Consider the following 18,173-nt stretch of genomic DNA (forward strand, 5'->3'; position numbering starts at 1 on the left):
CATACTGTGGGGAGAAATGATGGATATTAGAGACATTTAATCTGTGACTGTCTTGCTGTTGTTGAACTAGAGAACCCCCACTTTTTGCAACATTTATAGTATTCTTCAGTTCTTCAGACCCAGGTAATTGTTCTCTTTGCATCTGTACTTTAAGATGTTATAGGGGTTAGTTATACTGCATTACTTTAAAGCTTTGTCACCAGCATTAGGCTCCCAGTTCTGCTAAATGCCAGTTATATCAACATTCTGAAACAGCAGTTTGCCACTATTTCTAGGGCTGTTGCATTAATGTTTGCTTAGCTGTGTTTGCCTCCCCGCACACTGATGTCGGCCATCAAAGACCACTGAACAGAAGACAGGTAATTGCAGTTCAAAGAAACAGCCCCTTCAGCTCTCAGATAACAAAAGATAAAGTCATAACAAATAACTGTCTAAAGAGGTTTAGTGCCCCAGCGAAAATGGGTGAGGGCTCCTTGTAAAGAGCGGTGGTGCAGGCAGCCCCTGTAAAACATGGTGCTCATAAAGCTCCCTTTGTCTCCATACAGGATAGGGAAAGGCAAGTGTTTATAGCAATTTAAATAAGTCTTGCTGGTGTGCGACAAGAAACTAAACACTGAGGGAAACACTCATTAATTCTCTTTCTCTCTCCCTTTCAGCCCAAATGTTTGTGCTTTGCAACAAGTTCTGGGAACCAAGAAAAAATATTTCAGCACCTGCAAAAATTGGTACCAAGGGGCAATCTGTGGCAAGAAGGCGTAAGTGGCATTGCATTTTCCTTTTCTCTCTGCTTGGACATTCTCCTAAAGTTAATGCAAGTCATCTTTTTATATATGTCATGTGACTGACATAATTCTAACATATAGATATATATTCATATAAAGAGAGGCAAAAAGGAACACAAGGATATGAGGGAGAAATCAGTGCCTCTCTCAGAACATTTCACTCATAAGTTCTGATTGGTTGGTTTCCTGAGGGTTGTGTTGCGGGGAGGCAGTGGCTCTTATGGAGTTGTCAGTAATGATGATATATGTATTTGTTGGTTTTCATTGTAAGTCCATCACTCAGTTTCCTTGAATGCACTTTGGTGCCAAAAATGTAATGGAAGCTCAAATAATTATGCTCTCTGTCATCTTCATGAAGCTAACAGCATATCAACATGATACAGGGCAAGTTTATCTGAGAGTGAGAAAGGCAATTCAACATTTGAAAAAAAATGCCTATTTGAGTAGCATTTTTGTAAATTTTTGGGGAGAATTATGTTTTTATACTTTTATAAATCATCATAAGTGACTACAACATGATTTTATTTTTGTGTCCTCCAATTACTGATCTACATGACAAAATGTTATTCTTCATCCACTTTGGTGTATTAGATGAAAATGAACTATCACCTAACAAGTGTAAAATCAATGGTACTGCCGTTAAAGTACCACTATGCCTGCACAGTACACTCTACATTGCTGCCATTTGTGTGCTGAACCTTATGTTTACTGGCAAGTAATACATACTGCATAGATACAATATATTGGTGAGAACTACACCTAAATAATCAACAAAATCAATTTAACAGTGATTTATACTGATTGCATGCTTAAAAATGCCAACGAATTTCCAATGCTGAATGATAAAGTCTTACTACTAAAAGATGTCTCAGGCCTCATGGGAAATATCCCAACACAACACACATAAGGTAATAATGGGCACTCACAAACAAGTCCCATAACAGTAGACCTCTGGGTCATTGGCAGGCACTTCAGGTCTGTGAAGTTGAATGGACTACAACACTCTATGACTACAACTTCTGGCAAATATTATTCCCATATCTGCATTATGCCAAAGCCATTATTTATATTGGGCCAGTTGTTCATGGTAAGGGTAAATAACTTAGACATATAGGTTTAAATCATTATGGAATGCTAGAGACCTCTAGTTTAATACATTCGGGGGTCATTCCATAATTTGGCTTACCATACCTTATGGCTCCTTAAAAAACAAACTCAATATAATAATTTTTTCACCAATATGGATCCATGCAGCTTAGTTACCATCAAGTGCAAGCTACTGTTATTATTGCAGGAAAAGAGAAAATCATTTAAAAAAAATAAAATTGTTCACTTGCAATGGGAGCTGGCATTCCCATATTTCTGAGCTTTCCGAATAATGGGTTTCTGGATAAGAGATCCAATGTATTAATTTCTTACTTTCCACGTATGGCACGTAAGACAGTCATGTCCGTAATTGTCTACCAAGCGACCTCTGACCAAAACTCACTTGGAAGATATATTTATTTATGACACCCTAGGTCTATTAGTGTTTTTGCACTAAGAGACCAATTCAGCATAATGATTAATGGTTCTTGGCTGTAAGGCTTCTTCCCCCCTCTGCTTAACATCTGTGCAAGCATGTCCATTGCCTACAGCAGTCTTCCTATGATATATTGCACAAGTGTCTATCAGTGGAGACCTTCCCTTTATGGCTACTTTCACCAGATGTTAAGTAAAAAGCTTTGAAGCAAGCCATGTGTTTTTAGCATAGCATGGGGCATCTGTATACCAATGTAAAGTTCATTTGATGCCAAAACAAACTTGAGTTCCCCTTTGGAGAACATTTCATATCTGCAAAAACTGCTAAAAACTCTTCTACTGAAATTTCCATCCCAGTTTTACACTTGACTAGACTTGGTGAAGTCCATTAACAAGTATGGGAACAAAGAAAGTAAACTCTTGTAAACAGAATGGTGTAAGAATGGGAGTTTACTAATTACGCCTGTTTTTACACAAGCTTACTGGCCTTGAATGACTTTTTACACAACTTTTTACTTGCGGCTTCTTTTTGAATATGCTGTTTTTACACTGTGATTGGTTGTACAAAATTTCACTTTTGTGTGACATCTTTAAACGATGTCCCTCTATTGTAACCTTCCTTATTTGTCCCCCCCAGCTCATTTTGACGTGGAACAATTAAAAGGGTATTGCTCACTAAACAGAGTTGTTAAAATGCCAAAGTAGATTTTTATAGAGGCGTTTTGCTTGAACTACTGATTGTGATCACTCAGACATAACACACATAGTTGTCATTATTATGTCTAACCCACTTCATTTTAAAAAGTTTATTATGGGTTTATGGGACTTCTAACCTTTACCTGTTTCAAGTTATTTAAGCTCATGAAGAAATTATTTTGAAATGCTTATGAAAGTCAGTCTAGTGTCAGAAATGTTCCTTGCTGAATTGTCCCTGGTATTGTTTTATGGTCACTCTACTGAGAGTTTCCTATAACTGTCATTGGTTTTGGCTAAGTCCCTACCCAACAAGTCCTGACCCCAGAGTATGTTTTGGTTGTGGCTACCTCGGGCCAGAGCAGTAAATGGAGGGGCAGGCAACCTTAATGGCAATTAGGATGACATTCAGCGTTAGTAATTATTTGCTCTTCTGGATAGACCAGTTATCAAAACTTTACAATATCTAGTATTAATAAATCTAAAGCAACTGGACTTGTTAAGTAATTATTGAAGACGTTTCACTACTCATCCGAGCAGCTTCTTCAGTTCAACTAACTGGTATGGGAAGTCCTCAGCATATGAGGTGTTACAATGTGCCATTGTGATTGTATTAGTGGAAGAGTTCATTTGCTGAGGACTTCCCATACCAGTCAGTTGAACTGAAGAAGCTGCTCGGATGAGTAGTGAAACGTCTTCCATGATTACTTAACAAGTCCAGTTGCTTTAGATTTATTTATACTACATATACCATGAAATGGATGAATGAAAATCTTCATAGTCATAAAACATCACTATGTATGTATGTACTCTACATACATACATACTCTACAATTCTATCATTAATACAACCTTAAAGAGAGCTTCAATAATACTGATCAACAAAAGGGTGGTACCATCCTACCTATTAGTTCCTGAAAGTGTTAAAAAGTAACTTTTCCGCAAAGCAACACTCCTGTGCCAAATCTAAAAACACCCATTCTTCAGCAATCCTGATATTCCAATTTCCACACAAAAGGAATATGGATTAAATTATCATTAAACAGTATAAGGCAAAATGGAAAATGTGCTGTATTCTCTTCTCATTCAAAGTAGTTTTTCTGAATATATTATTGGTTTTCATCCCTTGAATTCTGTGGCCCTGTGGCATCTGCCCCCTAACAGAATGCTATTAATCATGGTAACATTATTTCACAGCTACTAGAGGGCACTTGAAATGAAGCACCCTTATTTATATTACACTTCATATTAGTAAAATGATTTTTTCTTAATAAAAGTTTGAATACTGCAATGAAGTTTTTGGAAAACAAAGAGAGACAAGGGGTCAGGGATAGAGTTGGATACATAAATATATGTGTCTACCAAAATATTTGTAGCAGAATATCACAAAGCCCAGGTTTACAATAGATATTACTCATACCACAGGTGTCTGCTCCAAGTGTACCAAAATTCCAAGGGATTACATTTATTACAGAATCTACACGGGAGTGAGTGTCATCTGGGGAAATACCTCACACTACAACCTCTTTGGTGGAGCACAAACCTGCTAGTACTATGTCACCCTGTCTAGCTAACACTGGTTGCTATCCTACCGCTAATTTTACTTCATTCCAGGGGTCCATTATCCTCAATTTAATTAAGGCTTTTTGTTAGTTTAGCGTTTAATCTTTTTTCTGATACCTCCTACCTCAGGCTATATATAATATTTTATATAATACACAAAATCCACGCATAAACTGTATATTATATCCATATAAATGGTGCTTATTGATGTCATCTCGGAGTTGATGTTATATCTTTATGGAAGTTTATGGAAGTTTATGGAACTTCTCTGTGACTTCTAATATCCTTGTATTTCACAATAGAGGGTATATCATTCCTTCTTTTTATATAGTGTGAGCAGGATAGACAGACAGTTTATTAGCATGAAAAAATCACTTTGTTATATAGAGTCCCAGACTGTGACTTGTCACACTTGGCCATGGCTACTGCACAGGGTATGTTCCCTCTCCATGCCAGTATATATTTGTGTTTCCTTTTTTTATCCAAGTGCCCTGTTTGCCCTCATCTAAAACTGGTGCTGCCGGACATACAATGTTTGGCATTGAAAATCTAGGGTTGAAGGAATTGAAAGGCATCCGATGTCCTGACTGGTTTCTGCACTTTTATTTTCAGATAGAACCATATTGTTAACTGACTCTTGTCTTTTAAACTTTATAAACCAATCTGCTACAAACATATTGATCTAAATTGGCCAGAAACTGACCATATATCTATTGGCTTGGTTGGAAATCCATAGGTGCGGTTCAATTGAACGGATCAGCCTGTTTTATCCCAGCATGTAGGTGGCCAAATCAGGCAAAGATCAGTTTATTTGAAGACCTAACAAACAACCCGATCCTAATGCATGTGGCCAGCTCTACAGATGTATTTGACAATATTCCATCCTGTATATTTCAGAGGGACACAAATACTGTATGTTTAATTTTATCTCATGTTCACTACTATTTTATTGCTCCATGGAGATGTTAAAAAATTCCAGTATGTCAAATTATACAAATAAATAAGATAAAACGTGGATGCAATTAAATCCTATTTGCTTTTTCCGCATTGCAGTCATGATAAATCTTAGCAATAACGTTACCTAAATAAACAAATCTGTACAGCAGTATATAGAAACAATGGAAGGAAACGGTTCACATAAACAATTTCCATCAGTTGACATCAACTGACCTATGGCTTTGGGGAAAATTCTTCATATACCAAATAGGCAAGGGGGAAATAAACACAATAGTCAAATTTAGAAACTTTTTTTATTCTGAAAGTTAGGGTTAAGGGAATATATTTGAATATTAGAAATATATACAAATGCAGATATAGGATCACTTATCTGGAAACCCACTATAGAGAAAGCTCTGAATAACATGAAGGACCTCTCCCTTAGACTCCAATTCAAACAAATAATTCCAATTTTTAAACATGATTTCCTTTTGCTCCGTAATAATAAAACAGTACCTTGTACTTGATGGTAACTATGGTATGGCAAAACTATCCTATTGGGTTGATTTAATTTGTAAATGTTTCCTATCAGCCTTAAGGTATGGTGATCCACATTATGTAAAGATCTCAACCCCTTACCTGTGTATATAAATTTTGGAATTTACGGCAGCAAATGCATCATTAGTTGATTTCATCTGTAGTTTATTTGCTCATCTCTATTAATTGAAGCTGGTACCTTGCAAAAGTATACAGTCCTCCCTCCTAACTATAACAGGACATAATATTGTTGGGTTCAGCCAACTGCTGAACACCCATCCATGAACTTTTCACAAGGAGACAATGTATTGCCCAGACCAGTGTAAGGATGTGCTTGTTAATGAAATGTGTTAGCTGATACCCACCCATGAAGAGGCACTGGCTCTAGAATATTGAATTTACCATGTCTAAGACATCATCATCTATGTAAACAGTAGACAGAAATATATTTGATTATCAGTTTTTTATTGGCTTTCTGTGCAACTTGAAGGATGGGGTCAGACAAGGGGTTGTTTAAAAGTATGCTGCAGTTTTCCCCTATGGTAACAGTTTACTCAGGAGCTGTGCGTCATCCAAGGGAAGCTAAAAGGAGGCATTTCTCCCAAGCAGCGCTTACTAGTCCCTCAGGAAATATTAAGTACTATAGTTCATCACTGGCCTATGTCTTGACTGCACCTCTATAATTGGCAGAGCAGCAAACACCATAAGACTGTTTGCAATATTGGCACTGAATGCATAGGAGCTTACTTTTTTTCCTTGCCAAGTGCTAATACATTTTGGAGCCAGCTATATAGGAATTAGGGGCAGACATAATAGGTGAGTCTTGTGATAGGCAATACTGGGTGGCCTAGTTACCTTCGTAACACCTTCACTGCTATGAAACACAGATTATTAACAGCATTTATACTGTAAATTATAAAATAATACTATAGTATACTATACAATTTTAAGAAATGTCTCATTTAAAAAAGATCCATTTCACAATTTCCTAAATGGTGAATTTTCGAAACCCTCCTGCAGCCTTTAATCAGAACTCAGCACTGGGCAGGAGGCTTGTATTCAAAGAAAGATAAGAGGGTTTTATTTTCAGACCATGTCCTGAACAGCTGCTGGAGAACTAGAAGCTCTGTCAGTGACAGTGATGTTCACCTTATAGGCTGTAGCACATAATATCCCTCTTTAGTCTACATTTTGCAAAACGTTTCCATGTTAAAAGAATTTCAGTTAACAAATCTCAAACTAATTACCAATGTGCTGTTTTTTTATTAAATAGTATAAAGGCGGTGAATATTTTTATCTCTGATCTATGTGGCTATGGGACCTTCGAAATAATGATGAGTTTAGATCATTAAAGGTATTCGAAAGCAAAATACATTATGGAGCTAAATAGGGTAAGGTTTATTATCCAATACCAATTATTCCCAAACTCTTTGGGAAACTCTGGGGGAACCTGGAGCAGTAGTGTGTTGGGAAGGGGGGGCTCAGAACAATTAGGGAAAGATTTGGGAACAATGCCTTTATGCTTTCCTAGATATCCCTGAAAGCAGAGAAAGAAGGTCAGTAAGGGCAAGGATCCTAGATATTCATGGTGCTATAGCTGATTGATACTGCACTTATTCCCTATATCTGCAACCTTGTTATTAGCTGGGGGCTGTGTTGAACAAACACTGGTTCTCCAAGGTCAGGTTGGACTAAAAAAATGATGACAACCCCTGTTGTGAATGAAGGTCTGAAACTACAAACCTAACAAACTGGATCCCATGTGCACCATGAGTGGTCATATGAACTTTCCATCCTGCCACCATATACATATATGGAAGACATAGATACATGATAGGTTTCTATAAAATATGTCAGTTGTGCCACCTTTATAAATATCCCTGTCTGTTTCAAACCAACCCTTGTAGCAATATTTTATTTCTAATTTATTTTGCTTTACCAATAAATGCAACAGTTTTTTTGGCTTTTTTTGACTATACAGAAGCTACTTTGCAATGCAGCAGTTAAACTGCACCAATTTATTAAGCAGTCAATTGTCTGTTTTCAACATCTTTAAACAAGACATTTAACCAAACCAATTACTTTGCCTCATACTAGATGTAATACATTTGAACAGCACAATGGCTGAAAAAGTCTACCCTAGCCCAGCTGTGTGTACTGGAATTCTCAGTAGGTTTCAGGCAGTGAATTCCCTGAGGCAATAATCACATAGATAGTTTATATTTGGTATTTCCTCTGTAAGATGATTTGCCCAAATATAACATTCTCAGAGCTGCATACATGTTCTTACATAGGTCTATTTCCTTAACCAAAATACCCCTAGTTACAGCATGTCTAGCCTCCCTTCCTCTTTCAGTCATGGTGACTTGTCAACTTCAATGAACTTCTAGCAGCGTCTTTGATACATAATTAAATAACATAAATGTTTAGCTTTACTATGATTACCCTTACATGGATTTTTCGTTTCATATATAGCCAAATATGATCACAGTGATAAGTGGATAAACACTACAAAGGCAATTAAAACTGTGATCTAATGTTGATAATGTTGATAAGACAAATAGACTGCATTCACATTCACGTCACTATGTTCAACAAACAGAACACCCATTTATAAACGACATAATAAACATGTGAGATGTCTACCTTCTTTCTAGTTCAAATGGTCCATATATTAGAGAATACAAGAGCTCATTTATTGATGCAGAGTAAAAAGTTCAAATTTTGGATGCCATGTTTTCCTGATAATTCCTACCTAATTACAGTCACACTTGCACTTTGATGTGAATTGGTCACAGTTGCACTGAAAATCTTTGGTGGTTGGATTTTGTCACTTCTGTACTACAAAATGGCATCTTGTCCAATTCTTTAGACACAAGTGCACTGTCTCTATTGACACAGGTTGCTCTGGGAACCCTGCAGCTACCCTCCACATTCAGAGGCAACAGTAGATCCAGGGTTCCCCTTCATCAATACGTGCACCAAGCTATGCTGAGAATAGCGCAACGATACAGCGACTGGCATAAAAAAAAATACATTTATAGAAATAATGTATTATAGAAGCAGACCCCATGGTCGTAGGACAGGGGGACCTGACCATGGCGTTTTCTGTAGTTTAGAAAATCCCCCTTCTGGGCCCACTTGCCTACCTAGATGTGAGCAGGGGGTGGAGGGGGTGGAGGGGGCAGGAGGGTTTGCAGGCGTGCCACGCCCTCCAGATATTTTTTGTGGGAGGGCCTGGCATGCCTGCAGAGAAAGAAAACCTCATGGTCAGGCCCCCCTTTCCAGTGGGCCCCCCCACAACTGCAGGAGTTGCTTCCGATAATACATTATTTATATAAATTATTATATAATTGCTAAAATAAAGTGAAACGCGTTACAGTGTGTTATCTATTTTTTTCTGTCCTGCAATAAATATAGGTTGCCAAATATCTGAATATTTTTGACATAGTGAATATTTTATCATTGTCTTACGGTAATTTTAAACTTTCTCCAGATGTTCCCTAATAGTACCAACAACGGTAAGGCCCTGCCAGCCCTGCAATCCACTCATTCACATCCCTAGCCTTTAATTATCTGGGAAATCATCCCCAGGAAAGATGAAAGAAAACAAAATACTTAAATAAAGGGCTGTGAGGCTCAAAGCATAGATTTATGAGAACTGCAGATAAGAAATGCCACATGAGAATACACTAGGACCTTGACAGATTGCAGTTCATTCTTGTGCTGAAACTTTATCTATCCCCTTACTTCCTTGGGTAAAGTATCTCAGGGGTATCAGATAAAAAGTTGCCAGAAAGTCCCAATGAGTTAGGAGAAAAAAAAAGAAGGAAAAGACAAAAAAAGAGAAAAAATATGGGCCTCAAATATTTACTAAAGCTTTCAGTACAAGTCTCAGATATCACACAACAGGACAGCTATACTAAAACTAAAGAAGCCCATGAACAGGCAGATACTGGCTACAGGCTTCTCTCGACCTTTTAGACCACTGGCATATGTATAGAGCTAGAAAGATCACCTTTTCCTAGTGATATATGTCTGTGTAATTATAATAAAGTTTCAAAGTAGTAGTTACCTACAGTGCACATCAGTATTTTCTATTTATGTGGTTCACAACATATTTAAAAAGCTTGAAACTTTTCTGACACATTCAAGTAGTTGTTTGAAAAGTAATTGAAATGTGGTCAAAGCAATAAAATATAATTGCAGCACAATTACTTGAATGGCATTTTAACAATTTCATCATCCATGTAAGGTAGGAACTTGTGGAATTCAGGTAATAATAAACGGCACAGAAGAATATTCCAAATGAAAAACTCTCCAGTTGACTGGGGTCCAAGTGTACCAGCCCCAGACCCTCTAGGGGGGTTGAAAGCTGTATAAAGTCTTTCACATTTCACACAAGAATGTAATTATAGGCTTTGAGATCCAAATGTGTGAGGCTTTGTCAGATATGTTCTTTTATATAAACATATTTTCTACTGTATTTAACTGGCCTTGTGGATTCCTTGATTTTCTACTCTTTGCTGTTAGAATCAACAGAATCAATGACCAGACCAGTAAGTTAACATCATTATTTTCTGATATCGTGAAGTACAAGTTCTTCATCTTCCCATAGGGAATAATTGGATTTCTGGTCTGAAATATCAAACTATTTTGAATATTTCCTGTCATATTTCATGTATAAGAATACAAATGTAAGTGTATAAAGAGTATGGTCACAACAATATACTGATATGACTGTGATACAAGGGGGACTATTTTAGAGCAATTGGTCTAGAGGAATTTTTGGGTTGACGGCTACTTTGTTGTTGAACTGCAATAAAGTTGGAGCCTGAGGGGGAAATGTTGGAAGGAGAAAGAAGCTGAAAGTTAAACATCACTAGAGGAGTATATGTGCCCTTTAATAAGTTATTTAAATAAAGGGTAGTTGATCTAGCTTTGACCGTTAGGACACAAACTCTGATCCTGAGAATATTCTTTATCTAGAATTCCTGACATAAAACAGAGTTTCTGTTGTTTGCCAGAGAGAAAATACAATCACTTAAGCACCAGAAAATGGATCCCTCCATACAAGCACAAACTTTCCCACCAGTAAAGTGAAATGTTTTTTCCTAAAACTACATTTCTTTACACAACAGTACAAAGCTCAGACAAACAGTACATCGTTCAGACACAGGAAAACACTTTTGACTCTGATGTGTTTTAAAGATGTGTTTGGGATATGTAATTTTCCAGACCTAGAGCCGTGTTAGACAAATGTTTCAGGGGATTTTATTGGCCCGCAGTCCATAGACTATTGCACGGCACTGGTTTAAGTTAATGGTTGTTGGACTTTTTCAATCCCTTTTGGAGGACCAACCTGTGTTCAGGGCACCCTTCTACAGTGTAGAAAAACATTACTGTTCCAGCAGTTCGTTGATAGTTCCAAGATTATCCAGGAGAGCAAATGCGTGCATAGCTACAAATCTCACTCTAAGTGACCATATATATATTAACTAATCTAGAAATATTAACAAGACAGCTTTTTGGACTCTGAGTTCCCTTCTTCAAGCTAACATAATATCCATGACATTTTACTCCTCACATCATTTGTAAGCCTGAGGAAAGAACCGGAGTCCAGAAAGTGCAAAGCAATGTAGAAAATACTTTTGCTGAATGCTACAATAACATATTCTTATCCAAAACATGAACAATGTCTTTTAGAGCTTAATCCTGTGCAGTTTGTTGTGACTGAGGTCAAAAACTTCACTTGTATCTCAGTAATGTACCACTTCCTAATGTTACTTAAGCTCCCCTTAAACCCTGCCTTTGTCACAAATCATTTGCTTGGCACAGCAAAGTTACCAAAGAATCACTTTTGTTTATTTCAATAAATGTAGCTCTCAGGCAGGGGAATAGGGTTCATATTTCCAAGAAATACCCTGTTATGTATTTGTAGTCCATTAACATGCCATCAGTGCTTAGTAATCTGAGTTAATCAGGCATAGAAATCTTTAAATATTGTCAGGGCATGTTTTTAGTTTTTTTTTTACCTGTCAACACATACTACACCATTTTGTAATGGAAGTAGACCGACACTTTTGTCTAGGAACTATTTATACATAGGATGTATGGTATAACATTGTTTGTATAGAGTACATGATAAGTGAACATAAAGTCAAAACCTTCGGTCTATAAGTAAAAAAAAAAAGATTTAGAAAAAGTGTTGGTTATGTCCATTATAACACTTTCAATTACAAGATAAAGTATATAAATAACATGACTTGTACCGCATCTACCTGGGGCTTTGACAGACATAAAGCAGGTAGAAAAGAAAGCTCTACAACTACCTTTCTATTTTAACACATATTTAATGGAAACATTTGGAAAGCTGTAGAACATTATAATGATCTCACCATTAATCCACTGCAAATTAAAGGTTTTCCAGACTTCGGTCTTGAGCATTTGCCAAAATATATTCCCAGCGCCCCAGAGAAGACTGTGTTCTTTTGTTTCAGAGTTTAGAAAAATAGACCTTTTTGTTTTATGTATTTTTGATACTTCATCACACTAACCATTTTCACTTGGGAAGAACATATGGTTTTGGATGGTTGAAGTGAATGTGGGCTAGACTTTATTTCCCTGGAGACCCAACAAAGAAATTTACAGAACGTTCAAGAAGCTACAAAACAGTTTGTGGGTTCTGTATCTCTATAATTAGAACCCACACTAATATGATGTACTACAATGGCCATTTAACATCTGTTTAAAAGGAAACAGACCCAATATCTCCAATGCTTCATCAGAAGCATCTTAATTCCCATGTGAACTTGTGATTCTTGCAACTCATGATCCAGTGCTAAGAGAACAAGATGCATTTCCTGGATTTGTAATCATTATAAGAAGCCCTTTTACACACATAGCACATTTTTGTATTGGAAGCTCGCCAAGACTTGAAGAAGAGTCAAGATGTACAAGATCCGGTTAGTTGAATTAAGCGAGATGGTCTTTCCTTAGGCTAGTTTATTCTTTTATATAAATATACATTAAAGTTTACAATGAATGTATTTCCATTTAAACTCCATTTGGGTAACTATGTTTTTGTTCTACATTTGCCCTTTGATCCAATGCACATAACAAAAACTGACTTTCACAAAGAAGAGGCTGATACGTTCATGAGCCAGGTATCTGTTTAGGGGGACAATATGGAATGTGACTTATCACAGAGTTCATTTTGATTTTCTAGTCAACAGCTAATTATAATAGCATGCATCGTTTAGCACATAAGTAATGTTGTGTTTAAAGAAAACAAGATTGTGTAAACTCATGTGTGTTCATGGGCATTTGACATTGCCCTTATGATGAATGAAAAAATTGTATAAACTCATATGTGTTCATGGGCCATCTGACATTGCCCTTATGATGAATGAAAAAATTGTATAAACTCATATGTGTTCATGGGCCATCTGACATTGCCCTTATGATGAATGAGAATGGAAGATAAAACATGCATGTGATGTGCATTTTTACAACAGGTTAGTGCCTCTAGATCTTCTGTAGGAGCTCTCTAATGTCATGGTCAGGTTAGAGATCTTTAAATGTTATGAGGATGCCTTTAAAATATTTGCAGAACTTCTCAGTAGTGGCAGCCACATTAAAAAGTCTGATACATTTGCTTATACACACTGCAGTCATACAGTGAGGGACAGGCAGAATTCCAATCAGGGGCTCCATGGCACGTGGGTCCACACAAGATGTGTACGTGGGAATTATGGGTCACAAATATGTGGTGCTTGTTGGGGAGGGGGCATAATTTGGGGTGTTTGGGGGCAGAGTTTTAGCATGGCAAGACATGGCCAGGGTGGATCAGGGGCATGGTCATGAATACAGTTTTTTCTTTGAGGCCCCTATGTATTTGTTGGCAGCAACCATTTTCCAGAGGCCTGGGTAAATGATGGACTTAGAATTGGTGCCCTATTAATTTAGCAGCATGGGGTCCAGTGATTACAGATGGCAGCCCTGCAATCACTAGAGTAATGTTGAGGTGTCACTGTTGCTTTTTATTTGAGTGGTGCTTAACATTGAACCAAAAAATTAATATTTAACACATTAGGGGCCATTTAATAAATGCAGAGAAGGGTGCAAAGTGTATGAAAGTACAAAAAAAGGACACACAACTCAATGTTTTTGTAATTTTGCATCCTCCCCACACTTCTCTCATGAATACATTGCTACCTGCCTTGCTACCTGCCTTCAGCAATGTTACCCTATCGGAGTCCTTGCATGGTGCAGCAGAGTTAGTGGGCCCCCACAGCCCCATAAAATGTGTGAATAATCCTCAAACACATAAAGTTCACTACAATAAGGCAGTGAAGAAATGGTCTTCACTTACTGAAGTAGATAAGGTCCTCGGGTGTGCTGCCCTGGACTAACAGCCCTTGCAACATAAAAATGACAAAATGGCGATGCCACAAGTAAAAAGGTATATACATACCATAATGTAAAGCTCTTCCAGTTGATTAAAATGAGGGGCCGGCATTTCTGTAGGATGCCAAACATTATACCAGAATAAAGTGGGCCCCTTGTCCTGGTGGGCCCTGGGCAAATGCCACTTTTGCCCATTTATTAAAACGGACCTGACTAAGGGGCATGATTTTGCATATCTAAGCACTCACCCATTTACATCAGGGGATTTGTTAAATGACACTGATGCCAGCAGTGCAGCCTTCCAGGGATGTAAGACTCGTTGGCACAAAAACGAACAGTACCTATTTACAAGTCTCCCACTAACCCAGACAAACTTACTTTGCATGCAGTATCCAGAATGCAGGATAGATATATTCCTGGGCTTAATAATTAAAAACTTAAATATCAACTAAATACAAGGGAACCATCACTGTTATAAAAATCCATTATACATTTAGTTTTTGACGGTCTTTTTTTTATAGTTTATACATTTCAAGATTTGTTTGTCAGTTCCTCAACCCGAACTTTGTTTATCGACTGCAAACAGTCCACCCTTGCTGGGAGTCACTGACAGATTTCACCTGGTCTTTGGTAGTTTGGTGATTGATTCCAGCACGAGGGAGCAATTAGCAATTTACCGTTAACAAACAGTGCGGTTGGGTTTAATGCAGGAGAAATAAGATGGGTAAGCGGAGAAAGCACACCAATAAACCATTTATATTTAAAAACTATAAGAACAATTATACAAATTTACAAGGTATTTTTGTAAAAAGAATTAAGTAACCAGGTGCATGTTAATATTAATTTAGTTAGCCTGTCTAACAGAGACATCCTATAGGGCAGATTTATCAAAATGTGAGTTAAGAGCTTAATACATAAAAATCTCACCCACGTTCTATTCATTCCTATGGAATTTTTATAATGGTATTTATCAATGGGTGAAGGTTAAAACTCACCATTTGATAAATGCGCTTTTAAAAATCCCATAGGAATAAATAGAATGTGGGTGAGTTTTTATGTATTAAGCTTTTGACATTTTGATAAATCTGCCCCTATGTGTGACTTGTTGATGCCGAATATAATATTAGTTTCTCAGCAAGTTTGTCTGCCCTTGAAAGGTCCTAGAAATAGGGGGGCATTTACAAAGGTTTGATATTTTTTCCACAGTTCATATTTTTTTGCAAAACTTTGACAAATCCCAAGAATACGCTATCTATAAACTGCTGAGATCACATAGAAGTCAATGATAGCTGTCCTTTTTATAACTGGGAGATCCTTCTTTGATCTGTGGTTTTAGAGGTTTACAGGGTTTTTTGGATGCTTTTTGATGTGTGACCTTATGAAAAAGTATAGTTTTTTGTGTTTTTTCTTTGGCTTTTTTCATTCATAATTTTTCAGTTTGGATCTTTTAATAAATAACAAGGCTTGTGTGGTTTTTGGGAGAATGAGTTTAGTTGTGGTTTCAATAGACTCTAAAGTCACGGAAATCCCAATGTTGATAAATCTTCCCCATAGTGTTCCTACTCTGCCCATAACATGTTCTTCCGGGAATCTCTTCCTTTTCCTGTGCTATTGCCTTCTGCAGTTGTATTTCATATATTGAGCTGATTTTTCAGAGATGGACCTGGAGAATCTGGAAGGATTTCCACAAGTATTTTTTTGGATTTATCAATTTGCTTAGTGTCACAAACTTGTATAAATAAATTAGTGTATTTATTAAAGCACATCAGATGTTCATATGCTTTTGAACGCTGTGCACTAATACCCATCGAAATCCTGATTCCATGATGTACATTGGTTGTGAGCAAAGAGAATCATAAAATAAACTATTAAATCTAAAACTCCTGATAATGTTTTACCAAAAGGAATATACCGTTATTTGCTCTGTGAACAGATGTTGATAAATCCACCCCTTATTCTTGTCTCTCCTTTCTCAGCCCTATACTCCTATACCAATACAATTCATTATATTCTTTTCTAGTGGTCTATTTTGGTGATGTGGAAAGGTGCTGAAAAATTACCCAAACAATATTTAGCAACTGGTTCTCCCCCTTACTCTTACATAATATCTGCATTTAAAATTAAGGTTTTAGTGCCATCATTTGGGGATATGTTTCTAGATAAATGATAGAGCTGCAGCCATAAGGATTATTGGTAGAAGAACGGGGGCAAAGAGCTTTTTGTAATTAATAGTTCTTTTTCCTGTGTACAACAATCATCATTAAGTCTGGACATTGATCCAATACAAGGCATTTAAAGTATAAACAGTCCCAAATGGCCAAACAGTCCCCCACAGACCCAATATAAAGCACTTGTCTATGGCAGCTTTTATGAAATACTCTTACCATATTCCCAGTCTGGCCCAGATCGTCATTATCATCATTGAATATCTTTTATTCATATACAAACATCTCCCAGGATGACAGAATTCAAACCTGTTCATGTGATGGCTATGAAGCAAATCTCTATAACTCATATAAAGCATGTTTATAATCCATGCAATTTATGCAAGATAAAAAGAGTTGATATAAACTCAGGAGAAAATTAGTAAATAGTATGAAACACAATGCAAAAGGTTTTAGAAATCCCACTTACAGAAGACTGCATTAATAATACACAATGCTCCTTACTCTTTTTCTTTGGCTCCTTGCACAGTCCAGTTTGAGCCTAGCAGAAGTATATGTACAAGTATCTTATCTGGAAACCAGTTATCCAGAAAGCTCCAAATTATGGAAAGACCATCTCCCATAGACTCCATTATAAGCAAATAATTATAATTTTTAAAAATGATTTCCTTTTTCTCTGTAATAATAAAACAGTACCTGTACTTGATCCCAACTAAGATATAATTACCCCTTATTGGGGACAGAACAGCCCTATTGGGTTTATTTAATGGTTAAATGATTCCCTTTTCTCTGTAATAATAAAACAGTACCTGTACTTGATCCCAACTAAGATATAATTACCCCTTATTGGGGGCAGAACAGCCCTATTGGGTTTATTTAATGGTTAAATGATTCCCTTTTCTCTGTAATAATAAAACAGTACCTGTACTTGATCCCAACTAAGATATAATTACCCCTTATTGAGGGCAGAACAGCCCTATTGGGTTTATTTAATGGTTAAATGATTCCCTTTTCTCTGTAATAATAAAACAGTACCTGTACTTGATCCCAACTAAGATATAATTACCCCTTATTGAGGGCAGAACAGCCCTATTGGGTTTATTTAATGGTTAAATGATTCCCTTTTCTCTGTAATAATAAAACAGTACCTGTACTTGATCCCAACTAAGATATAATTACCCCTTATTGGGGGCAGAACAGCCCTATTGGGTTTATTTCATGGTTAAATGATTCCCTTTTCTCTGTAATAATAAAACAGTACCTGTACTTGATCCCAACTAAGATATAATTACCCCTTATTGAGGGCAGAACAGCCCTATTGGGTTTATTTAATGGTTAAATGATTCCCTTTTCTCTGTAATAATAAAACAGTACCTTGTACTTGATCCCAACTAAGATATAATTAATCCTTATTGAAGGCAAAACAAGCCTATTGGGTTTATTCTGGACAACAGATCCCATACCTGTACTGGATATAGACTATAACTTCACAGACTATACTGAACATTACTCTGTGCTACCCAATACAGAATTAAAAATACAAAAATGATGTTTCCTACTGATGGAA

At 36.8% G+C, this 18,173-nt stretch overlaps 1 protein-coding gene across 1 annotated transcript in view; it reads left to right on the forward strand.

Moving 5' to 3' along the window:
- The window catches only part of postn (periostin, osteoblast specific factor), a gene marked incomplete at its 5' end in the record, with an annotated part of 58,755 nt that overhangs the window by 2,027 nt on the left and 38,555 nt on the right, over window positions 1-18,173 (forward strand). The window contains 1 exon segment of the mRNA NM_001112905.1: window positions 657-755. Coding sequence (NP_001106376.1) covers window positions 657-755 — 99 coding nt within the window.

This window comes from Xenopus tropicalis, chromosome 2, assembly GCF_000004195.4.
Source record: "Xenopus tropicalis strain Nigerian chromosome 2, UCB_Xtro_10.0, whole genome shotgun sequence".
Lineage (NCBI taxonomy): Eukaryota > Metazoa > Chordata > Amphibia > Anura > Pipidae > Xenopus > Xenopus tropicalis.